Below are 25,838 nucleotides of genomic sequence, written 5' to 3'. Positions count from 1 at the left end.
ATATGCTACCATTTCTGATTGACCCATCACCTCCCCAGTGTCAAAGACAATATGCCTTTCTTTATATAAAGTACAAATGCAGTAGTTAATATTTTTTATGTTGTTCAAACATGTAAAATCATCCACCTTTGGGCACCTCACCCACCTTTTAACTGATGTTCCAGCAGTTGTATTTCTATTTTTATCTTTAGCATCTGCAGCCTTGTGGTCAATTTCTAAATTACATTTTTCAATTTGTTTCTCTCAGTACACCTTGTACAGCTTTTTCACAGGGAGATATAGGAACACAAATGACATTGAATTTCACAGTGCCAGGTCTACTTAGTGTCATTGTAAGTCATGGGCCAATGCTGAACATCTTAGGTAAGTTGTGCTGTGGAAGTGGATGGACCCTCTTCCTCATTGTAATTTCCAGCATTGCTCTGTCAGAGAAAAAGAAGGTGCAAGTTTTATTATGGTACAACACTATCATCAACTGTTTGATGTTATTTAAGGTGTAAACCTCAATAGGCCTCTATGCATCTTCCCTTTCTGTGGCAGCTGACAAGGTGTCTTCATCCTCCTGTAATGAAAATCAACAATTTTGGCGTTCTACTCTAACCCATTATAAAAAAAATGTGTGGAGTATTAAGAGTACTTACAACTGCATGGAGGTCTGTTATGGCAGAAGACTCTACCAGACAGATTACACCATCAGTAACTGGTAGAAGATGATTAGACAGTTAAATTATAACTTTACCCAGAAAAGTGCCCCACCTAATTTGAATTTTGTTTTTACAACAGTGTGAAGGCCACATCACAATTTCTGAAATATATAACTTTGAGTCACCTTAAAATAGATTGTGACGTCTGAAGGACAACTAAGAATCTGAAAAAGTAACAGTCAACTATAAAGAATTGTATCGATACAAGAAAATCAGTGTGCCAAGTTGTGTCTAAGATAGTTGGATGGGTGGGTGGGCATCACTGAGGTAACACTGGCAAAAGGATGAATGTACATATCATTAATTTGAATAACTAACCTCTAATGTAGGCCCTTGTGTCTGGGGGGGGGGGGGGGGGGGTCAATAGGTCTCCCATCTCTTCAGCCTCAGTGGTGGTGGACCCTCACCTGTTTTTCAGCCCTTAGCCTTTTTTCTATTGGCTATAATGGAGGTCAAATTTGAAAATGTCCAGTAAGCACAAATTTTTATACTTGTATGTATAAAAGCATTTAGGTGTTACTTTCAAATAGACAATACTAAACTCAGAATTGATTGAACAAATCACCTGTTCTGAAACTGAAAACTCTTGAGTTTGACAGCTCAGAGTTAGTCATCCCAGAGTTCAGGTTTCAACTCAGAGTTTGTTAAACCTGCTTTCTGAAACAGGGCCCAGGTGAAAGCTATGATCCCTTATTGATGTCACTTGTTAATTCGACTTCAAGCGGTGTAGGGGAGGAGACAGGTTAAAAAAGGATTCTTGAGACGGATTGTTTATGTGTGTCATTCAGAGGGTGAATGGGCAACAAAAAATATTTAAGTGCCTTTGAACGGGGTATGGTAGTAGGTGCCAGGCGCACCGGTTTGTGTCAAGAACTGTAACGCTTCTGGGTTTTTCACGCTCAACAGTTTGTGTGTGAACACCATGTGTGAACACCAAGTTATTTTAGAAGAAATACTGAATCATACAAGGGTGCCAATCTAATTGACCGCAACTGTAATTTATAATTTGTGTAACTGTAAAAAATAAAGTATATTTTATTTGACAAATTGCTTAATTGTTGTGAAATACTTTATGTGCACAACTAGTTAACAACAGAACTTCCAACCAGACCTTTAGACGTATGTGTTTAGTTCACAGCAGAACAAAATAAAGATTGTTCCTTTAAACAATTTCTCAACCAGTTGGTAGAGCATGTTTTGACAGGGAATTTAGAAATTAATATGAACAAAAATATATACTTAAACTTGATTGGTCAACTTCCCCCATCCTCCTGCATCGATTTACATAATTTATTTCCTTGAAATTTGAGGAAAACTATTTTGGGGTACATTCATTTCAATGTATTTAAATATTCATGTTTGGACAAACAATTACCATAATTTGTTCAAATTTGACACCCATCCCCATTTAGCAACAGTTACAAAAGCCTTTGAAGCAGACCTAAACTAATTCATGCACTATTGTTGAAATGAGTAAAAATGCTATGCAAATTGTCATTCTAACATGCCATTGCTGGTATGACCCTATTTGACATCTCAACCGCCTGGTAGAGCTAATTTGTGTACATCTTCATGACTACAAATGTAAACTGGGAAGTGCTCAAGTGTTCTTTCTCTATTTTTCCATAGTTCTTTGGCACTCAGCAGGACTGGAATTATAAACTTAAGCAGAATAGTGGCATGCCACATTTACAGCTTAAACCACAATGACATCCCAGAATATCAACTTGGAGAACTGATGTCGTTAGACACTCACACTGAATAAAGACATGTTAACTAAGGTAACTTCACTAGATATCCGCCTGCAATAGTGATATTAAAAACCACCCGGTAAAAATCATCATTACATTGCCCCTTCTTAGATGGCATTGACGAGACTGAGGAGATGGAGGAGACTCTTAAAGTTGCTGCTCAGTGCGATGCTGGTATCCATTGGGATCTGGATGCTTACCCAGCTCGGTTCTGTTCAGGTGAGCCTGTACGACTATGGCTAGAGCTGGCTGCAGTACTCAGATGCAGAACCACCTTCCGCAGGACGACAGTGACTGCAGCGCCATTCTGCAAGGAGACATGATGGACATCGATCATGCCAAGGTCCTGTCAATTACACACAGCTTCCTCAACAGCACGCAGTTCCCGGACAAACACGACTGTACTTGGAGCTGACCAGGGACTGTCAGAGGTTCAGGTCCACACGCAAGTACCTGGAGATCCCCCTAAATCTTGAGGAGGAGCACTTCCCCTTGGCCTTCTCGCTGGTCGTCCACCACAAGGTGAACTTCGAGAGACTGCTCGCCCCCCAAAACATGTACTGCGTCCACGTGGACGTGAAGGCCAAAGTGTCCGTTCTTGCTTCTGTCATAGCTATCACGTCCTGCTTTGACAAAGTTTATTTTGGCCAGCCATCCGTTAAGTGTGGTGTACCCAAGCTGGAGCTGAGTCCAGGCTGACATCCATTGTACTGGTGATCTGTACAGGGATAGCCCGCACTGGAAGTATTTAAATCAACCTCTGTGGCCAGGACTTCCCCATCAAGACCAACCAGGAGATGGTGCGCAGCCTGCAGGCACTGGCTGGGGGAAACACCATGGAGTCAGAGTCCATGGCCAGAGGTAAGAAGGGCCGCTGGAAGACGTTGCAGCAGGTTGTTGATGGCAAAATTCAAGGAACAGAGCAGGACAAAGCCCCCCACCCTTCAGTGTACCCATCTGGTCAAGTGAGGTGTACACGCTGGTGAATAGGGGCTTTGTGCATGCTGTGCTGAGGACAGCAAGGTGCTGGCTCTGATCCATTGGGCTAATGACACCTTGAATCCTGATGAGTTCCTGTGGGCTTCCCAGCGTGCCCGGCACCATGCACCCCAGGCCCACATTCGACATGACGGACATGTACGCCATCGCCAGGCTGGTGAAGTTGCTGTGGTATGAGAGGGAAGAGTACGCCAGCTCTGCAGTGTATCTGCGTGCCATGGTACTTATGTTAGAGGGGTGTGTATACAGGGCTGGAGACCTGCAGTGGATGCTGCGGCAGCACCACCTCTTTGCCAACAAGTTTGACACAGACATGGACCCCATTGCTATCAGATGTCTGGAGGAGCATCTTAGACTGGCAGAAATACACAAAATAAAATAATTTGTATCCTCTGAAATGTGATACAAAGTTAGAATGAGATAAAGAAGGATAGGTCAGTGCTGTCATGAATCTCAAGTCATCAGGAAGTACAATACATCTGCATTGGGAACCAAATCAAATTCTTTATGGCGCCATCTCTATTTTATCCTTCTTAATGTCATCCTAGATATAGGTTTTCTTTTGGATAAATAACGCAGGAAGTTCTATCAACATTTCCTGGTGATTTCCTGTCTTACCTTCATATTCTGATTGTGGTTTTACTTTCATTATTAAATAAACAATGTGATTTGTAAATAGGGAGTTGGTATTGATTGTTTTCTTAAATATATATTTCATTGGTAGATGATAGTTAATAAACTTGCTGCTTGGCGTCACTCTGAGAGAGTTTGTCAAATTAACAGTGTATCGTTGCTGCAGCAAAATCATTTTGAAAAATAAATGTTTTTGGCCCCCAACTGTATGTCATTAGAAATAACTTACTGATTGACAGATTGACAGGTGTTAAACAATTTATTACATTTCGAAAGCATGTTTCTTCAAATGAAATCCAATTTCTTTCAAAAACTCAATCCCCATTACTTCCCAGAATATATGTCAGTTCCCCTTTAAATACTCATGCTTACTCGCTGCCAAAAGTGACAGTTTATGCGTTATATGTTGTGTTGAACACTGCCTGCGAAGAAATCATAACTTAGGGACCTCCTGGGTTCTTGCTTCTGTGCCTCTTTCTTGTGGGGACAGACTAATAAGGAATCATACATGGTAGAATAGCCCGTCTTCACCACAGGTGTGTGTAGGCAGGACAATGTGGTCTACTCTAAACCGCAGGCTCATATGGCAAGGGCCAAACGGATAGCAGGCACCAGGGAACGATCAAACACCAGAGTTCACTCTCTTATCCACTCTGTGAGAAAGAGAGAGGTGGGGAGGGGGGAGAGAGCATCTTCATTAGACTAGGCGGTAGGTAGCCTAGCGGTTAACAGTACTGTGCCAGTAACCGAGAGGTTGCTGGCTTGAATCCCCGAGCCGACTAAGGTTAAACATCTGCTGATGTGCCCTTGAGCAAGGCACTTTACCATAATTGCTCCTGTAAGTCACTCTGGATTAAAGCGTCTGGTAAATGACAAGAGTATGGGCATAGTGTTTTGTGAAAGTGTGAGAATGTTACTCTATGAAGCGAGATTTAGAAACGTCGAGAGGGATATGTCGTCTTTGGTTACAAGAGGGAGCATCAAGGGGATCCGTGTGAGGGAGTCAGAGACTATGCCTTCAAGGAATTCCTCACATGCAAATGATTTAGCATTGTAGCTTGTTCCTTGTTCCAGTTGAGCCTTCAGTGTTAGATAACATTGACATTAGGGCTCTAGTCTCGTCAGCTGGCTGAGGGGATACTACATTCGTGCTCTAACCTTAGATGGAAAAAGGCTTAGACCTAAATACATTTACTGTTAATGTATGATACATACAACAGAAAACCAACCAATGACACACAAACCACATCACACACACACTATGCACTCTTAGTCGCTTCCTCCTGTCTGGATCAAGGTCAAAGGTTAAGGGTTAGTAAAGGGTGAGAAACACACCAAGGGGTACTGTCAGCACGCATGCAGCTAGTTCAGTTCATCCTGGGCTATAAAGGGTTAAGAGGGTTAGGAAGGGATCGGAGAATGCTAAAAAGATACAGTTGTGCCCGCTGAAAAGTTTTAGGACACCTGTGCCGGGATGAAGGAGAGTTCCTTGTGGCAGCAAGTACAATAGCATGTTTGTCGAGTAAGTTTGATAAAAGTTGCATTAAATGAATTCATCTTAAAACATTTTTGAGTATTTATTGAATTCACATTGGGATATTAAAACATAACATGTTCCCACACTTAGAAAACACGGCCGGTGCAGTTACCCACGCTTTGCGACAACACTGTGCTACGACCTAACTTTTCAACGCACCGAACTGTAGGCAGGGGTCTACGGTCAGTTGGGGTGGATTATGGGTGAAGGAGTCCCGAAGAGGTCAAACAAGTTGATCATCCAATAGAGAAAAAAAAAAATCCCTCATGCAGCGATCAGAAACAACCAATCACAGGACAGGACAGACAGGACACATTCTTACATATCACACAGACCGTGGGTGAGGTCATCAGATTAAATCAGCCTGGGCGTAGGTGGGAGGGGTGTTAGTGCCAGGAAGTAGGGCCAGTCTGAAAATACAGGGGGGGGGGGGGAAGGGAACTCAACCAACACAGGCAGACCTTTTGAGTTTACCTCATACATGCAAATGTCTCTATACCCCTCTCCTCTTCGTACCTTAGACGGGAGTAGAGAGAGGCAGGAGGGGTACAGTTAGTGAGTGGACACAACACAGAGGATTCATCCTCCCTCCCAACCAATCACAATGGCTCTGTTTCCCTCAACTCAGTACAGGAACATCCCCAGGGTTATTATGTCTCAGCTCTATTCTGTCTTTCACATGTCTCCAATGACACAGTGTCCAGGTTACAGAGGATTCGCAGCAGGTCTCCTTTGACTCTCTACACATCAATGAGAAATCATCCAAAGGCCTTTGTAGTCTACACATGCATTCTTGTTGCTCTCAGCCAATCATTTCCTTCCATCCGTCTGACTATTTTTAATTAAGCTTAATTTAACCATTTGAGTGTAAAAGGATACTTTGGGGTTTTATCTACTTCCTCAGAGTCAGATGTGTCCAGTATGAAGGAAGTTAGAGGTAGCTTTGCGAGCCAGTGCTAACTAGCGTTAGCACAATGACTGGAGGTCTATGGTATATACTAGCATGCTAATGTTAGCAACTTCCTTCAAACTGGACACAGAAGCATAAAAATGGTATCCACCAGTCCATCTGACTCTGGGGAATTAGATAAAGGGCTTCATTGCCAAATACTGAAATATTCCTTTAAGGACAAATTCTTAGTTACAATGACAGCATGGCAAGTTGATCTAGAACAGGGATAAGCAAATTGGAAGATGATGTCATGCTGGATTTAGTCATTTTCCTTTCAAATCAGCATCTGTCCCCTGGCATGGGCCAGAGTTGGCTATCCATGGTCTGGAATGAATGTCCCCCCAGTCTATCCCCCTCAATAACAGCCAGTAGTGCAACATTTTACACTGATTTTATGGTTCCCCCAAAAAAGGCCCACACCACACTATTATGCTCCTCATACCACCTTTTAACAGTGACAATGTTGTGTACCTGTGTGGATCTAAACATTGTCACTTTTTTAAATGTTGTATTACATAATGTCAGTGTGATCTTATGCAAATGCAATGTATCAGGTGCTGTAAAGTTTAACCCCCAAATTGGCTACTTTTGTAACATACCTTTTACAGACATCTAGTCGTCTGATCACACCGTTTCCAGAACTAAAGTGGTGGAACTCTCTTCCACTCTCATTCCATGTGAGTGTGTGTGTGTGTTGTTACATTATCTTCAAGCTGACAATATCGTCACACTCACTCACTTGATAATGCTCTCAGGGATGTGCACATACTCCATTGGAATTAGCTCTCGTAGCTCCGCCAGGCTGTTCACATACTTTATCTTACTGCTGAACTTAGAACTGCAAAGAGAGAGAGAGAGAGAGAGCCAGAGAGAGCGAGAGCGAGCGAGAGAGAGAGAGCGAGCGCCAGAGCGAGCGCCAGAGAGAGAGCCAGAGAGAGAGCCAGAGAGAGAGCCAGAGAGAGAGCGAGAGAGAGAGCCAGAGAGAGAGCCAGAGAGAGAGCGAGAGAGAGCGAGAGAGAGCGAGAGCCAGAGAGAGAGCCAGAGAGAGAGCCAGAGAGAGCGAGAGAGAGAGCCAGAGAGAGCGAGAGAGAGAGCCAGAGAGAGAGAGAGAGAGAGCCAGAGAGAGAGAGAGAGAGAGCCAGAGAGAGAGAGCCAGAGAGAGAGAGCCAGAGAGAGAGAGCCAGAGAGAGAGAGCCAGAGAGAGCCAGAGAGAGCCAGAGAGAGCCAGAGAGAGAGAGAGAGAGCGAGAGAGAGAGCCAGAGAGAGAGCGAGAGAGAGCCAGAGAGAGAGAGAGAGAGAGAGCCATAGAGAGAGAGAGCGAGAGAGAGAGAGAGCGAGAGAGAGCCAGAGAGTGCCAGAGAGAGAGCCAGAGAGAGCCAGAGAGAGAGAGAGAGAGAGAGAGAGAGAGAGAGAGACAGACAGAGAGAGCCAGAGAGAGAGAGAGAGCCAGAGAGAGAGAGAGCCAGAGAGAGAGAGAGAGCCAGAGAGAGAGAGAGAGCCAGAGAGAGAGAGAGAGCCAGAGAGAGAGAGCCAGAGAGAGAGCCAGAGAGAGAGAGCCAGAGAGAGAGCCAGAGAGAGAGCCAGAGAGAGAGAGCCAGAGAGAGAGCCAGAGAGAGAGCGAGAGAGAGCGAGAGAGAGCGAGAGAGAGCGAGAGAGAGAGAGCCAGAGAGAGAGAGCGAGAGAGAGAGCCAGAGAGCCAGAGAGAGAGAGAGAGAGAGCCAGAGAGAGAGAGAGAGAGCCAGAGAGAGAGAGCCAGAGAGAGAGAGCCAGAGAGAGAGAGCCAGAGAGAGAGAGCCAGAGAGAGAGAGCCAGAGAGAGAGAGCCAGAGAGAGAGAGCCAGAGAGAGAGAGCCAGAGAGAGAGAGCCAGAGAGAGAGAGCCAGAGAGAGAGAGCCAGAGAGAGAGAGCCAGAGAGAGAGAGCCAGAGAGAGAGAGCCAGAGAGAGAGAGCCAGAGAGAGAGAGCCAGAGAGAGAGAGCCAGAGAGCGAGAGAGAGCGAGAGAGAGAGAGCCAGAGAGAGAGAGCGAGAGAGAGAGCCAGAGAGAGAGAGCCAGAGAGAGAGAGCCAGAGAGAGAGAGCCAGAGAGAGAGAGCCAGAGAGAGAGAGCCAGAGAGAGAGAGCCAGAGAGAGAGAGCCAGAGAGAGAGAGAGAGAGCCAGAGAGAGAGCCAGAGAGAGAGAGAGAGAGAGAGAGAGAGAGCCATAGAGAGAGAGAGCGAGAGAGAGAGAGAGCGAGAGAGAGAGAGAGAGCGAGAGAGAGCCAGAGAGTGCCAGAGAGAGAGCCAGAGAGAGCCAGAGAGAGAGAGAGAGAGAGAGAGAGAGAGAGAGAGACAGACAGACAGAGCCAGAGAGAGAGAGAGCCAGAGAGAGAGAGAGCCAGAGAGAGAGAGAGAGCCAGAGAGAGAGAGAGAGAGAGAGCGAGAGCCAGAGAGAGAGAGCCAGAGAGAGAGAGAGCGAGAGCGAGAGCCAGAGAGAGAGAGCCAGAGAGAGAGAGCCAGAGAGAGAGAGCCAGAGAGAGAGAGCCAGAGAGAGAGAGCCAGAGAGAGAGAGCCAGAGAGAGAGAGACAGAGAGAGAGAGACAGAGAGAGCGAGCCAGAGAGAGCGAGCCAGAGAGAGCGAGCCAGAGAGAGCGAGCCAGAGAGAGCGAGCCAGAGAGAGCGAGCCAGAGAGAGCGAGCCAGAGAGAGCGAGCCAGAGAGAGCCAGAGAGAGCCAGAGAGAGCCAGAGAGAGCCAGAGAGAGCCAGAGAGAGCCAGAGAGAGCCAGAGAGAGCGAGAAGTTGTGAGAAAGGTGGCGAGGTGGCAGAGAATGGGGGTGGGGGGGCAAAAACAAAGGCCTGATAGAACACTTAACTTAAAGCTGACAGGTTCATCAAATGCATTATTACTTGTTATACAGTGTATTTGGAACGTATTCAGACCCCTTGACTTCCACATTTTGTTACGTTACAGCCTTACTCTAAAATGGATGAAATATTTTTTTTTCTCGTCAAGCTACACATAATACCACAGAATGACAAAGCAAAAAAAGTTTTTTTTACATAAAAAACTGAAATACTTTATTTACAAGAATTCAGACCCTTTGCTATGGGACTCGAAATTGAGCTCAGGTGCATCCTGTTTCCAAATGATCATCCTTGAGAGGTTTCTACAACTTGATTGGAGATCTGGGGAAGGGTACCAAAACATTTCTGCAGCATTGAAGGTCCCCAAGAACACAGTGGCCTCCATCATTCTTAAATGGAAGAAGTTTGGAACCACCAAGACTCTTCCTAGAGCTGGCCGCCTGGCAAAACTAAGCAATCGGGGCCGAAGGGCCTTGGTCAGGGAGGTGACCAAGAACCCAATGGTCACTCTGACAGAGCTCCAGAGTTCCTCTCCTTCCAGAAGGACAACCATCTCTGAAACACTCCACCAATCAGGCCTTTATGGAAGAGTGGCCAGACAAATCAAATCAAATTTTATTAGTCACATGCGTCGAATACAACAGGTGTAGCCCTTACAGTGAAATGCTTACTTACGAGCTCCCAACCAACAATGCCGTTTCAATAAATACTGACAAGAATAAGAGAAAAGTAACAAGTAATTAAAGAGCAGCAGTAAAACAACAATAGCAAGACTACATACAGGGGGGTACCGGTACAGAGTCAATGTGCCGGGGTAACCGGTTAGTTGCGGTAGTATGAACATGTAGGTTATTGAAGTGACTATGCATAGATGACAACAACAGAGAGTAGCAGAGGTGTAAAGAGGAGGGGGGGGGGGGCAATGCAAATAGTCTGGGTAGCCATTTGATTTGATGTTCAGGAGTCTTATGGCTTGGGGGTAGAAGCCGTTTAGAAGCCTCTTGGACCTAGACTTGGCGATCCGGTACCGCTTGCCATGCGGTAGCAGAGAGAACAGTCTATGACTAGGGTGGCTGGACAATTTGACCATTTTTAGAGCCATTTTTAGAGCCAGCTGACACCGCCTGGTATAGAGGTCCTGGATGGCAGGAAGCTTGGTCCCAGTGATGTACTGGGCTGTTCACACTACCCTCTGTAGTGCCTTATGGTCGGAGGCCGAGCAGTTGCCATACCAGGCAGTGATGCAACCAGTCAGGATGCTCTCGATGGTGCAGCTGTAGAACCTTTTGAGGATCTGAGGACCCATGCCAAATCTTTTCATTCTCCTGAGGGGGAATAGGTATTGTCATGTCCTCTTCACGACTGTCTTGGTGTGCTTGGACCATGCTAGTTTGTTGGTGATGTGGACACCAAGGAACTTGAAGCTCTCAACCTGCTCCACTGCAGCCCCGTCAATGAGAATGGGGGCGTGCTCGGCCCTCTTTTTACTGTAGTCCACAATCATCTCCTTTGTCTTGATTGCGTTGAGGGAGAGGTTGTTGTCCTGGCACCACATGGCCAGGTCTCTGACCTCCTCCCTATAGGCTGTCTCGTCGTTGTCGGTGATCAGGCCTACCACTGTTGTGTCATCGTAAAATGTTATGATGGTGTTGGAGTCATTTTCTTGTTTTCTTATGGTGGAATACAGCTCATTCAATGCTGTCTTAGTGCCAGCCTCTGACTGCAGTGGTATGTAAACAGCTACGAAAAATACAGATGAAAACTCTCTAGGTAGATAGTGTGATCTACAGCTTATCATGATATACCCTACCTCAGGTGAGCAATAGCTTGAGACTTCCTTAGATAACGTGCACCAGCTGTTATTTACAAAAATACATAGTCCGCCGCCCCCTTGTCTTACCAGACGGCGCTGTTCTATCCTGCCGGTATAGCGTGTAACCAGCCAGCTGTACGTTGATAGTGTCGTCGTTCAGCCACGACTCCTTGAAGCATAAGATGTTAGTTTTTAATGTCCCGTTGGTAGTTTAATCTTGCGCATAGCTCGTCGATTTTACTCTCCAAAGATTGCACGTTTGCTAGTAGAATGGAAGGAAGTGGGGGTTTATTCTATCGCCTACGAATTCTCAGAAGGCAGCCCACCCTTTGGCCCCTTTTTCTCCGCCTCCACGCAAACTGCAGGGATCTTGGCCTGTTCCCAAGAAAGTAGTATATCGTTTGCGTTGGGCTCGTCAGAGTCGTGAAAGGAAAAAAAGGATTCTGCCAGTCCGTGGTGAGTAATCACAGACCTGATGTCTAGAAGTTATTTTCGGTCATAAGAGACGGTAGCGGCAACATTATGTACAAAATAAGTAAAACAATAGTTTGGGGACACGTAAAACGTCTGCCTTCCTCTCCCGCGCCATCTAATATAAGGCACTCTTCAGTAAAAGGCACCTAAAGGACTCTTGGACTATGAGAAACAAGATTCTCTGGTCTGATGAAACCAAGATAGAATTCTTTGGCCTAAATGCCAAGCGTAACGTCTAGAGAAAACCTGGCACCATCCCTACAGTGAAGCATAGTGGTGGCAGCATCATGCTGTGGGGATGTTTTTCAGTGGCAGGGACTGGGAGACTAGTCAGGATCGAGGGAAAGATGAACGGAGCAAAGTACAGAGAGATCCTTGACGAAAACCTGCTCCAGAGCGCCCCGGACCTCAGACTGGGGCGAAGGTTCACCTTCCATCAGGACAGCGACCCTAAGCACACAGCCAAGACAACGCAGAAGTGGCTTTGGGACAAGTCTCTAAATGTCCTTGAGTGGCCCAGCCAGAGCCCGGACTTGAACCCGATTGAACATCTCTGGAGAGACCTGAAAACAGCTGTGCAGCAACGCTCCCCATCCAACCTGACAGAGCTTGAGAGGATCTGCAGAGAAGAATGGGAGAAACTCCCCAAATACAGGTGTGCTTGTAGCGTCATACCCAAGAAGACTTGAGGCTGTAATCGCTGCCAAAGGTGCTTCAACAAAGTACTGAGTAAAGGGTCTGAATACCCATGGGAGATGTACATGTAATATTTAAGTTAAAAAAAATACAAAATTAGCAAAAATGTCTAAAAACCTGTTTTTACTTTGTCATTATGGGGTAAAAATGCGATTTAATCAAGAATCCCACTGTACCTTACATCTTTACTAAACGTTAGACATATGAGTTACCACACCCGGTCTCAGGGATGTTATGTAAATCAGCTTTTAGTTTTTTTGCACTGTATTTGTGAAACAATCTTCAAAATTCTCTTAAATTAGATGTCTGTGCCTCTAGGGCAATTCAGATTCCTGATTGATGAATGTGTTTTGTTTCTGTTTGCATTTCATATTTGATGTTTGTATTCTGCAAACTTTCCATAATTCAGGGCTCTTCTGTAAAAGAGACATTGGTCTTAGTATGACTCCCTGGTTAAATAAAAGACAAATAAATGTGTGAGAAAGAACGGGTATCTCCACCTTATGAAGGGTCTGATGATTCCCAACACTGTTCGGATAAACCAAGACGGATGGACAATGATAAAGGATTTCAGATTCTTCCTGAGCCTGACATGAGACATGAAAACACAAAAGAAAACAAGAGTTAGTGAAAATTGAAGCATGAGTCTGTATGTACTGTATGCGTGTGTGTGTGTGTGTGTATTTCTGGTTTTACTATCCTTGTGGGGACCAGCAGTCCTCACAAGGATAGTAAAACATGGGTACATTTTGTCGGTCCCCACAAGGAGAAAGGCTATTTTAGGGGTTAGTGTTAGAATTATGGGTTCGGGTTTGGTTTCGGGGTTTCCCCAAAATCCAGAAACTCCCTAGTGATTCCATACAATGAAACAACGGCTGCGGCTTTGATGGCTAGAAGGCGGCGACCATCTGAAGCTTAAATTTGTCAAAATTCTTCTTCTGAATACTCAAATAAATACGGTTCGATGACAACATCGGCACCCCCACAGTAGTTTTCTTCATCGCAAGTATTTCATCGTCAGACATACAGTATTTGTAGGTTGTTGTTTACTTTGTATAACTAATGTGTAATGCTGTCTTCACTTCTCCTCCGAATAAAACGTGCATCTGTGAATAAGGGCATAACGTGCAGTTTTACGTTGCTGGGATTCCCCCAAAAGCGCACACCCACAGTTGTTACCCATCTCCACTGCTGTGGCAGTTGGCTACATAAAATAATTATATCAAATAATCGCAAATGTTTTAGGTGGAAAAGTACACATTTCCTAACTCCAAACTGATAGTACTTTTGACAAAAATATCTCTTTCAGCCGTACATTTTCAATAAAACAACCAATTTGTCCAAACTTCACAGATTTCTGAATCACGAATTCACTGGCAACGGAGCATAGTGAGGCCTGCATCCAGCAACGTCCCAAGTCACGTGACCCGTTTTTGCAGCTGTTTCAGAACAGCACTACAGGGAGAGGAAGTGGGAGAGGGCAAACGCAGCAGTAGTTTCAATGTATGGAATCACTTGGGAGTTTCTGGATTTTAGGTCAACTTCTTTAAGGTTAGGGTTGGGTTAAAGGTTTAGGGTTAGGTATTAGGGAAAATAGGATTTTGGTCCCCAGAAGGATAGAAAAACAAATGTGTGTGTGTGTGTGTGTGTGTGTGTGTGTGTGTGTGTGTGTGTGTGTGTGAGAGACTTGTTACCTCCTGTCAATCATATGGTAGCACTTCTTCATCCAACCTATTCCAGGCATCCTCCTGCGGGGTGTGGCTCCGTTCAGATACACAATCATGTAGTCTTCAGCAACCATGAGCTCCAGAGTGCTGATCACATACCTGAACACACACACAATACTGTTCAGCACGTTTTGATACATGATTATACAGTACATGCATGATACATGTTATGCTTATGGATCTCAAAAAGGTAGAGCATTCTTTATTCATATACACAGATTCCTGTAACAGACTCCCTCTGACCTTTACACAACGTTAAGTTGCAGTATTTCTATTTACATTAGACACACCAGGCCAATAGAACAACAGCACTGTTTGGAACTCCCCTCTTAAATACACACAATCACAATCAATAGCAGTAGCACTTACAGGAAGAGGTTCTCCATGACGTAATGGTAATCCTCACAGTTACTGTCCGGTAGGAAGCACGCTGCAAACACGATGATGGCATTCAGGTCACCATAGTATCCTGAGGAGAAGGAGGAGATGTGGAGGGCCATCAAGAGGAGGTGGCTACTGAATAATCACAGGCTATTCAATGCAAAAGTGTGTCTGTGTGTCACGGTTGGGGTCAATTCAAATTGAAGTCACTCAATTCAGGAAGTGATTTGAATAAAAAATGCAAACATTAAAAAATGTATAGCTTCTCCTTTTCAGTTGATTGGGAAAATCATTGAAAATGGAAGCTATTTTTGTTTTATTTTTTTACCCCTTTTTCTCCCAGTTTCCTGGTATCTAATTGGTAGTTACAGTCTTGTCTCATCGCTGCAACTCCCGTACGGACTCGGGAGAAGCGAAGGTCGAGAGCCGTGCGTCCTCCGAATCACAACCCAACCAAGCCGCACTGCTTCTTGACACAATGCCCACTTAACCCGGAAACCAGCTGCACCAATGTGTCGGAGGAAACACCGTACACCTGCCGACCATGTCAGCGTGCCCTGCGCCTGGCCCGCCACAGGAGTCGCTAGTGCGCGATGGGACAAGGATATCCGTGCCGGCCAAACCCTCCCCTAACCTGGACGACACTAGGCCAATTATGCACCGCCCCATGGGTCTCCCGGTCGTGGCCGACTGCGACAGAGCCTGGACTCGAACCCAGGATCTCTAGTGGCACAGCTAGCACTGCGATGCAGTGCCTTAGACCACTGCGCCACTCGGGAGGCCATGGATGCAATTTTCAATGGCATTTCTGTTTATTTCCTCAATTGACTGACTTCAATATGACTCGGAGTGTGTGTGTGTGTGTGTGTGTGTGTGTGTGTGTGTGTGTGTGTGTGTGTGTGTGTACCTCCATGAGAGATGACTCTTTGGTAAGACTCAATACACTTCATGTCGATGCGGTGCTCCTGCTCCCCGATGACGACTGTCCTCCACAGTTTGGCGTCCTGTCGCTCCTCCTCTGCACTGTATTCTGGGATAGCCTCGCTAGGCTCCCTGTCTGCTTCCTGATTGGACCCCTGGGGGTCACCTGTTGGTGAAATCATTCTATAGCTAATGGCCTGACTCGCACACGTCATGATGATGCATAAGAATACAGCTAGAAGAGTCTTCATAAAAACAAAATGCAAACACACCTTGCTTGACATGTATGGGTGAGTGTATGTGAGTCTTTATTGTTTGTTTTTATTTACAAACAAATGACTGAAAGTGTCTTTTCATATATTGAATTGTGTCCAACACATTTTCTTGAACGCGTTTTAATTCCTCCTTCGCGTAGAGCCTGTGGTTGTTTTAGTCTGTCTGTCTGTATCATGTGTGTGTACAATGAGCTCGTGTGTGTGTCTCACCTATTCCGTTGAACTCCAGGGAGTCGGCCTCGTCAGGTGTGTCCAGCTCGTCCACGTTGATGTCCAGATCGTCGCCCGTATCCAAGGCGTCGTCAGAGAGGAGGGATCCCTCGCTGCGGTCCAGAGACACGTTCATGGGCGGGGCCACCAGCTTCTTCCTGGGTGGGAGGCTGTCCCCATTCAGCTCCAGAGAGGAAGGGGGATCTAATAAAAAATGTCCACGGTATGTTAGTGATATGACTCTCTGTATGCGAATGAATATTTCCTCATAAGTTCTTGAATTCATGATCAGTAAACGGTGATACAAGCCCAATTGACATAAAAAAAAATGTATTAGTGGAGAGAATAGATAGCAATATCTTTAGAGACAGCGATACACTAGAATGACTAGGAGATGAGATATGACTTCTTATTTTGAGTGTAAACCTATCTACCACAAATTGATAGCAGGATGCTAGTGGCGTTGGTTGTAGTATAGATAACCCATGTCCCACTCGCTCCATTGGTCAAGAGACAGTATTTCGACCCACAGATCAATGACAACTGACTCTGCACAGATGCACTTTTTTCCCTCGTGTGTGTCGAAAAGTGCGTGCGTGTATGTATGTGCATCACCTGGTCTGTTTTCCGACCCATCTGTGTGGTCTTTATTTGAGGCCATCATCCCAGGATCGTCTGAAGCAGGCCTACCCCAAACACACACAATCATCCAGTCACGACTAAAACAACCAAGGACTCTAGGAATTTTAAAAAACATTCAAGAAAACGAGTTTGACACAATTCAATAGATGAACATACACTTCTAATAATTTGTTTGTAAATACTTGACCACAAAGCATCACTAAACGCACGTGGACCAGGGACAATACAACCTTTTTTTTTTAAATGTATTCGCCTCCAAGCCGCACACCCTTATTAGCATAACTCCCATTAACAATGGGGAGTTAGACAAAGACTCGCACGCACTCGCGCATGCACACACTTTCCAACATACCCAGCTTTCCCAACAATGGGCCGAAAATATACTAACGACTAACCAATTGCTTCTAGTCTAAAGAGAGTTGTTGTTGGTGCCGTTCTCTCCAACAAAGATGCTCTACAAACTCGCCTCTTCCCAGACAACCAGGTGATCTCTGTGCTGCTCTCCTGTCAACTGGGATGCCACACACTTCTCTCTCTTCCCCAACTCTTGTTTTTTTTAAAAATCTTCCACACTTTGCTTCTCTTTCTGGCTGTTCTGATTCTTTTCTTTCAGCATAAGAGGCTCGGACCCTCACTCGCCATATTGGAGTCATGTGACCTCCCTCTGAATCTTAATGAGAACTGATCAGCTATCGCAGAGTGTAGAGCATGTCAAAATCAACACAAATTAAGCATAAAATATATTAAGCTGTTTAGTTACATTTGTCCACTACTCTTTCTAAAATTAGACTCCATGTCGGCCTCCAAAAAAAAAAACGGTTAAAAAAAAACAAGATTGTCACAACGAATTTAATTGTCAAAAATACATTGAATGTATTTAGAAGTTAGTTTCCCCCCTTTCTCATAAACAGTACAGCAAACAGAACTCAATCACAATTATTCAACACACACAAATAGGGGGAGGGGTCATATTTATCCCCCTGTAACCAAAGAGGGGAGGAGTCATTAGAATTACAAAGAGGGGCGACAAGGCAAGACAAACATCCACAACCCACTGGGCACACACAGGTTGAATCAACGTTGAATATACGTTAAATTTACATCTTTGCCCAGTGGGAATGCAACTGGGGCAGAGATTAAAAAAAGCGCACACACACACACCAAAAAACAGAGTAAACACTTCATAAAAGAGCAACCTAAAGTTCCTTTCACTGAAACTGCTCTCCATTGGAAACACTGCCTATTCAAGGGAGTGTACATCTGAACATAGAATGTACGCTACATGTTACACATAGCATGTTGGAATTTGCATGTGGAGTGTAGACATAATAAATACTCTGTAGTATGAAATGACATGTAGCCCATTCTGGAGCATAGATTGGAATGGAGCCAACTCCATTGCTTGGGAGCGCATTCCACATTAATGGGACAGTTGCCAAGCAACAGAGGTCAGGACTTCCTAATAAGTGGCCCATCCCACAGAGGAATTTGTGAGTGAGTGAGTGAGTGAGTGAGTGAGTGAGTGAGTGAGTGAGTGAGTGAGTGAGTGAGTGAGTGAGTGAGTGAGTGAGTGAGTGAGTGAGTGAGTGAGTGAGTGAAGTACACACACATACAGTTGAATACTTTGGCAATCTGGTTCCACAGTGAAACCTTGAGATGCAAATAACCCCCCCAAAATGTTTTAAGGAAATAGAAATGCTTGGAGGTCCTTATGCAATATAATTCATTTAAAAGCATGTGTGGATCAAGACAAACTGATCTAAATAAACACACCTAGGGCTGGTTTCCTGGACACAGATTTGGTCACATTCTATACTAAAAAGCAATGGAAATTCTACATTTAAATTGTTAGGTTGTGAGTAAGTAATCATTTTTGAGTAATACTTCTGGAATAACCAGTCTGGATATTGAAATATGATGCTCTGGGCTACACTAAACAGTGAGCTGCTTCTATCTCACACACACACACACACACACACACACACACACACACACACACACACACACACACACACACACACACACACACACACACACACACACACACCCTATAGGTTCAGTATGAACCTATACTGCACTCCTGTGGTAATACACAATACTGCAGCTCAATGTCTCCAGTCTATTCTGATCTAGTCAATAATCTAGTCAATAAAATGATGAATTAGATACTGAATACTTGAGAGATTCTCAAAAGACAACATAATATTTTCACTCAGATCTGTCCAAATTTGGAATTGTAAGAACCTGGTCCTAGATATGTTTATACTCCTATGGTCATTTTCATGCCAAACATGCCAACCGAGACAGAACAAACAGATCTAGGAGGAGGTTAGTAAATAACTTACCTGGAGAGTAGAAAGTGGGAATAGTCATCAGGAACATAATGGGTCTGCTCTTCAGTCTCATAACGGGCATGGTCTTCAAGAAGATACTTAGCGTTGCCCGTGGGGTCATATGGCTCTTCAGGAGTTCTGGAGTGGTCTTGACCTTCAGCCTCCCAGTGGGCCTGGCCTTCACTGTCATAATGGCTGCAGTCATCAGACCGGTCTTGGCCATTGCCTTCAGTATGGTAGTAGTAGGAATTAGTAGTATGTCCTTTAGCCTCATAGTGTTGGCTGAGGAGATCATCTCTCTCATCTTCAGCATGGTCACAGGTTTGGTAGTAGGCATGGTCTTCAGTCTGTTCAGTGTGGTGGTCAGTGTGTCCATATCCATACTGGGTGGAACTGTTGTTGGATTGGTCCTGGCCCGCTGTCCACTGGTGAGGAAGCCCCCCGCTGGCTTGATGGTTCCAAGACTGGGATGCAACATCTTCAAGTCTAAAGGGGGGAAAAATTTACAAAACAGATGACAAATACACATCAAACATGTAATAATCACTGACTATCAGTCATTCTCATGTCCACTAAAGAGTGCAAAATACTGTTTAGAAATCACAGATTCTCATACACACCTTGTGTGAGACAGAGGGGAGCTGGCTCCATTAGCTGTGGTGGGGATACAGCTGTAATGAGGCAGGTAATGCATATTTAATGAGGCGTAAACAGATTTCTAAACACACCCAGGGCTGAGATCAAAGTCTGGCGCAACACCACACACACACACACACACACACACACACACACACACACACACACACACACACACACACACACACACACACACACACACACACACACACACACACACACACACACACACACACACACACACACACACAACCCTTGTTTCATCTTCAAAAGCTCTGATCTTGTTGGAGAGGCGTATGAGGCAACACAGGTGCAGTATCCACGCTCTTCCCCCTCCACCCACCCCATTCTTCTCTCACATAGTACACACCGTCTCACTCTCCTGAGAGCTTTTAACTCTGCTTGCACAGTCTGTGCTACTTTACAAATACCCAGCAGCTGTTTAGAGACCCATACACACTCCGAAACCCATAGAAAAGGCAGGATAGCCTAAGGGCAAACACAAAGAAGCATAATATACACAAAGAAACACCATAACTCTCATTTATGTAAAGAATTGTACGGTGTGCAATATACTGCATGTTACTTTATAGATATTACTTACCCCAGATAGGATGAGTCCATTTCTTCAAAATCATCTCCACAACCTCCCATTTTAGGATCGACTAACAGGTCTTCAAGGCCCTGTATAGGTCTTCGGGGTTGATCTCTCATTGGTTGCTCAGCTGCAAAGTCAACCTGATTCTGCAAGAACCTTTCAATCAATGGCTGTGCTGTCAGTCTATCACCATCCTCTGAGAAATGACCTCCACTCGGGTGCTCACTATTCTCCAGTAGCTCAGCGGTAGGCCCAGGGTTTGGTGCATGGGCGTGGCTGCGTATCACCCCACATACTCCTTTCTCCATCTCCTCACCTGTGTCCCAACTGGGAGGGTCCATGCCAAACTCCTCCTCCTCCTTGTCCATGAGGTCGCCTGAGAACGGAAGCCCCACCTCTTGGACAGGAGAGGGACCGCCTGACAGGTTCTCGGGAGTGCCCATCAACGAGCTGTCCCCCAATGGGGATTGTGAGCTGTCTGTGAGGGGGAGGGGAGACTGGGGGATGGTGTGATGCCGCTGCTGGTCGTCTTGTTCCCTCGGCAGAGAGCCCCAGCCCTGGCTCCGTTGAGAGGGAGATGGGGGGACGGAGGGGGAGAGCCCACCCTCGTCCGAGTCCTCCAGAGAGATCTGAGAGTGGACGTAGACCTCCTCCCTGGCTTTGAGGAAGTGTTGTTCTGCTGGGTATCTCAGGGAGGCGCTGCTGCTTTTTACGACTCTGGCGTTCGTCTGGCCATCATAGCGGTCGTCAACCAAGTCCGAACTATCGAGGCCTGCTACTCTCATCTCTGACTGGTGGAGGCCTGGCCGATTGGTGTCTGATTGGCCGCAGCCGCTTATCTCTGTGGTTACTTGGATTTGAGGGCTAACAAGATAAGAGGCGGCTGTTTTGGAGTACCTTTGGTTGGTTGTGTGCGAGCTTTGACAGAAGCCAATCCCATTTGCGTTGGCTTGGGATTGGGTAGAGTGGTCTTCATCTGTGGGAATAGGCGAAATAGGATTGTCACCTGCATCTGAGCAGAATGGGCTGTGGATATCCATGTTCGTTCGATCACGCCTATTTAGCTCATTGTTTTCTTGGTAATGTCTGTGAGTGGCTGTGCCGGATTGGAGTAAAGTAGCCGCATAAGAGAGCATGCTATATGTCTCTAAGGATCTAGACCCCTCCCTCCTGCCAATATCACTGTCTCTGGTTACATTCCTCTCTCTATAATCATCCTTCATCTCTCTATCACTCTCTCTGACCGTCCCTGACACAATGATGTAGTCCATCTCCAGGCCTGATGAGGATTCTCCATCTGAGTTGGACCTGACGTCCTCGCTGCTCCCGGGAGGAAGGCTATCTGGGCTGGGCTTGAGCCTGTCTTTTTCCCCTGAGCTGGAGCTCAGTGACATAGGAACAGTATGGATGCTATCTTCTACATGATGAGGTTCCCCATCCGGATAGATCACCTTAGTAGTCCATTGGAGGGATGATGCGCCATTTGGTGGCGATTCAGAATCACCGGCTTTTACAACAGGGGTTGATAGGTGGTCCCAACTGTCAAGCTTTGGGGATGCAGAGGGTTGAGTCTGGGTTATGGCTGGGTCTTTCCATGTCTGGTCAAAGTTTAACTCAGTGACTAGCTCCTCCCCGTGACTCAGAGGTAAGGCGTCATCCTCTGTGGGGGAGGAGCCATCATCCACCAGCACAAATGGGGAATGGCTACTCAGGTCCTCTGTCCAATCGGGGCCCTCAGATGCCTCAGACCCCTGCCCTCTGTTGTCATACGCACTCTCCACAGAGGGCCCCCCTGGAACTGGAAGCTTCCCATTTCTGATCCTGTGGCCCAGTCCAGAGGTTCCGTCGAACAGGAACACCTGTCTGCCAGTGGAAGTCAACTGTTCAATGCCTGTCGTTGTTGACCCGCTATAATCACTGTTGCCTTTCACGATGGACGCCTGATGTTTAGTGGTGCTTCCACTTGATTCTGGCTTGAGCACTGCTATAAAAGGGCTGAACTGACCTTGGATCAGCTCAGTAGTGTCTGCTCCAGGGCAGGCCTGGAGGTCAGGGGAGGAGTTCTGACTCCAGATGCCTCCTCCTCCTACGTTATCATACTCAGAGGTAGACGTCACCATGTTGGGGACGGGGATGAGCATGGCCCCCGACATTTGATCCTGTGCAATTTGATTCTCTGTCATCATGTGATCATCATGCCCTGATTGGGGACATATTTTTCCCTCGTCTCCATTGATGACTATCTGAACTCTCTGGGCCTGCCTCCTTACATTCTCTTGCAGTGGAGAGGCTTCTTCAGAATATCTTCCCTCCCCCTCATGTTGCCTTAGGTCTGTCCCAGGCTCCACCTCCCAGGGCTCCATGCCAGCAAGCTCCTCCCTCCCAGTCCCAGCGACCTCCGGACTGGTTGCCATGGAAGCACTGTCTTCCTGTATGGTGGTGTTCCACATGTCCATCCCCTCACTAGACACACCCAGTGGACTCTCCAAGGATGTTCCCAGCGCAGGGAGCCCGCAGGAGTCCGACCGCTCCGACAGATCGGCCAGGTCTGGGGTAGTGAGTGTGGATTGGCTGTCTTCGTGGATTGTCATGTTCCATAGGTCCAGAGACTCTGGGTAGGACGGGGTCGTGACACTGGTGGCGCTGGTCGCACTGTCCGATTTGAGAAATCCCTTCTGGGCTGAGTAGGTCCAGAAGTCCAGCTCTGTGGCCTTCCTGACTAGACCATCCTCTTCTTCCTTCGAGGTCTCTGGCGTGAGAGGGGCCATAGACGCTCGCTTTTTTCCTACCACAGAAGACCGTGCACGTGATGTGACATTGAGGAGCTTCCCTTCTCCGTTTTCTTCGTCCGGAGGAGTGAGCTGCAGATCGTCCAGTGTCACTGGCTGCCATGGTTCTGTGAAACCTGAGTCAGGGTTCCAGGTGTCGTAGGGTTCTATGTACTCATTCACAAGAGTGAGCTGTCTCTCCACTGGTTTGGAACAGACATCCTTCTCTTCTCGCAGCTTAGAGTTTCTCACATCTCCTTCTCCTCTTCCGCTGTCCTCGTCCTCTCTCAGTCCCTCCAGATCAATGTCAGGGTTAGGACAATCTGTGCAGACATACCCAGCCTCTGTCAGGCTCCACGTGTTGGCGTCATCCGAGGTGGAGCCTTTAGTATCCAAGGCAAAGTCATCCCAGGCCTCTGACGAGGATACGCTCTCTTTGTGTTGCAGCCCGTTGATTCTCTCAGCGACGTCCTCTGGAAAGAAGCGGACCTCTGTGCCACTGTGAGTGCTGCTACCCACAAGGCTGTTGACAGGAGTGGGAGGGACCCTGTTCATGCTCTGGTCCATCAGATCTCCTCCCCCAATCAAGTCGTTTCCTACAAATCCTCCATGCCCAGCTGACGAGTCAGGGGTGTAGAAATCCACCATGCTCAGCTCGTCAAACTCAGACAGGCTGGAGCTGCCATGGCCTCCTGTACCTCGAGAGGAGTGCAGCACTGCATCTTCTGCAGGTGGTGACGAGTTACTGCAGTGCAGTGGGTCAAAGCTGAACAGCTCAAGGTTTTCGCCGCTCCTGTTCCTGCTTGAGTGTCTCCTCTCATGCGGGATGGGGGACAGAGAGGGGAACCCGAGCGCCGGGTTCAGGAGGAAACCCCCAGCCATCGCCTCGGCTACCGGGCTGTCATCGCTTAGGAACACAGAGCTCTCCTTGGAGGAGCGGCTGCTGCGGATGGTTGCCAGGCCGCTGTCCGGGCTCACCAGGTCAGCACCCACATCACCAGGCATCGCTACAGCAACGGGGCCCTCGGGCCTCTCCACGTCAGAGCCGTACATGTCGGTGAAGCCTGAGGAGCCCTGGGACAGCGGGGCGCTGCCCGCCACGCCCTCCGTGGAGGAGGTCCTGCTAGTGGGGGCGCAGGCTAACAAGTGGCACCGGCGCTCCATGAACTCCTTGAGGAGCTCCATGACCAGGGGTCCCAGACCTCGAGGTGAGTCTGCCAGGGCCTTGTGGTGGTAGAGCTGCAGGGACCCTTGGGAGCCCTGGGGACAGTCCACAGGCTCCAGCCTAAGAGAGGAACTCACCGACTCCTCCAGCTCACAGCAGATCTGGAACAGAACCGGAACAAGCGGAATGACAGCATGGTATAAAAAATGCTTTGGCATGGCCAAGGACAAAATTAAATCTGTTCCATTTTGATGTTATTTAAACAAAAATGTTCAATATAAGTGATTCACTTTTTCACTTTCAAAATGTCAATGTTTTTATATTATTTCCAACATATACACAAATATATTGGCAGTGTATCTCTTTACTAGGTCATATGTGTGCATACCTCTCTATTAAGTTATGTTTGTGTTAATCTCTCTAGTAGGTAATGTCTGTATACAGTGCCTTCAGAAAGTATTTATAGCTCTTGACTTATTCCACATTTTGTTGTGTTACAGCCTGAATTCAAAACGGACTCAAAAAGTCATTCTCACCCATCTACACACAATACCCTGAAGTGACAAAGTGAAAACATAGTTCTATTATTTTAGAAAATGAAATACAGATATATCTCAATTACATAAGTCTTTACACCCGAGTCAATGCTTTGTAGAAGCACCTTTGGCGGTGATTACAGCTTTGAGTCGTCTTGGGTATGTCTATCAGCTTTGCACATCTGGATTTGGGGATTCTCTCCCGTTCTTCCTTGCAGATTTTCTCAAGCTCTGTTAAGTTAGATGGGGAGCGGCGGTGAACAACAATCTTCAAGTCTATCTACAGATTTTCAATGGGATTCAAACCTGGGCTTTGGCTGGGCCACTCAAGGACATTCACAACGTTGCTTAGAAACCATTACAACGTTGCTTTGGCTGTATGCTTGAGGTCATTGTCCTGTTGGAACGTAAATCTTCGTCCCCAGTCTAAGGTCATTTGAACTCTGAAGCAGGTTCTCATCAAGGATTTACCTGTATTTGGCATCATTCATTGTTCTCTCTATCCTTACCAGTCTCCCAGTCCCTGCCGCTGAAAAGCATCCTCATAGCATGATGCTGCCACCACCACCATGCTTCATGGTAGGGATGGTGTTAGACGGGTGTTTCTTTCCCCAGACATAGCACTTTGCATTCAGGCCATTGCCCTCTCATCAGACCACAGAATCTTTTGCCTTATGATCTCAGTCTTTCAAGTATCTTTTTGCAAACTCCAGGTGTGCCGTCATGCCTTTTTCTCAGGAGTGGCTTCCGTCTGGCCAATTCTCCCATCTCAGCCATTAGTTTGTTGGCCCCCTCCCTGACCAAGGTCCTTCTCGCCTGGTTGTTCAGTTTGGTAGGACAGACAGCTCTAGGCAGATTCTGGGTAGTCCCATATTTTTTACATTTTCCAATGATGGAGACCACTGTGCTCTTTGAAACTTTCAACACTTTAGGAATTGTTTTATAGCCTTCCCCAGATATATGTCTCATCACAACTCTTTCTCGGAGATCTACGGACAGTTCCTTGGACTTCATGGTATAGTTTCTGCTCTGACACGCACTGTCAACTGTGGGACCTTTATATAGACAGGTGTGTTTATTTCTAAATCATGCCCAAACAATTGAATTGGCCACAGGTTGACTCCAATCAAGGATGAGCAAAGAAAATTGGATGCACCTGAGCTCATTTTGGAGTGTCATAGCAAAGGGGTGTAAATAATTATGTAAATTTGATATTTCTGTATTTCATTTTGAATACATTTGCTAAAA

The 25,838-nt window shown here is 46.3% G+C and overlaps 1 protein-coding gene and 1 pseudogene across 4 annotated transcripts in view; one reads left to right on the top strand and one right to left on the bottom strand.

Moving 5' to 3' along the window:
• The first annotated feature begins 2,690 nt into the window (after window positions 1-2,690).
• LOC106580232 (beta-1,3-galactosyl-O-glycosyl-glycoprotein beta-1,6-N-acetylglucosaminyltransferase-like) lies at window positions 2,691-3,851 on the top strand (annotated as a pseudogene).
• A 476-nt stretch (window positions 3,852-4,327) lies between these two features.
• Window positions 4,328-25,838, bottom strand: part of LOC106580083 (protein prune homolog 2) — a 51,179-nt gene continuing 29,668 nt past the window's right edge. Inside the window, exons 8-19 of one of the 4 annotated variants that reach the window (XM_014160704.3) lie at window positions 20,128-24,215; window positions 19,508-19,558; window positions 18,900-19,373; window positions 16,528-16,598; window positions 15,913-16,116; window positions 15,414-15,593; window positions 14,495-14,594; window positions 14,093-14,224; window positions 12,899-12,985; window positions 7,316-7,414; window positions 6,099-6,140; window positions 4,328-4,740 (exon numbers count right to left, since the gene is read on the bottom strand). In XM_014160704.3, coding sequence (XP_014016179.3) covers window positions 4,710-4,740; window positions 6,099-6,140; window positions 7,316-7,414; window positions 12,899-12,985; window positions 14,093-14,224; window positions 14,495-14,594; window positions 15,414-15,593; window positions 15,913-16,116; window positions 16,528-16,598; window positions 18,900-19,373; window positions 19,508-19,558; window positions 20,128-24,215 — 5,559 coding nt within the window. In that variant the 3' untranslated portion in view covers window positions 4,328-4,709. The other 3 variants (XM_014160707.3, XM_082966219.1, XM_045702985.2) reach the window with 3 other exon arrangements.

This window comes from Salmo salar, chromosome 20 (assembly GCF_965601325.2).
Source record: "Salmo salar chromosome 20, fSalSal1, whole genome shotgun sequence".
Lineage (NCBI taxonomy): Eukaryota > Metazoa > Chordata > Actinopteri > Salmoniformes > Salmonidae > Salmo > Salmo salar.
Note: the sequence above shows the minus strand (reverse complement) of the source record. Positions and strands in the feature narration are given on the sequence as shown.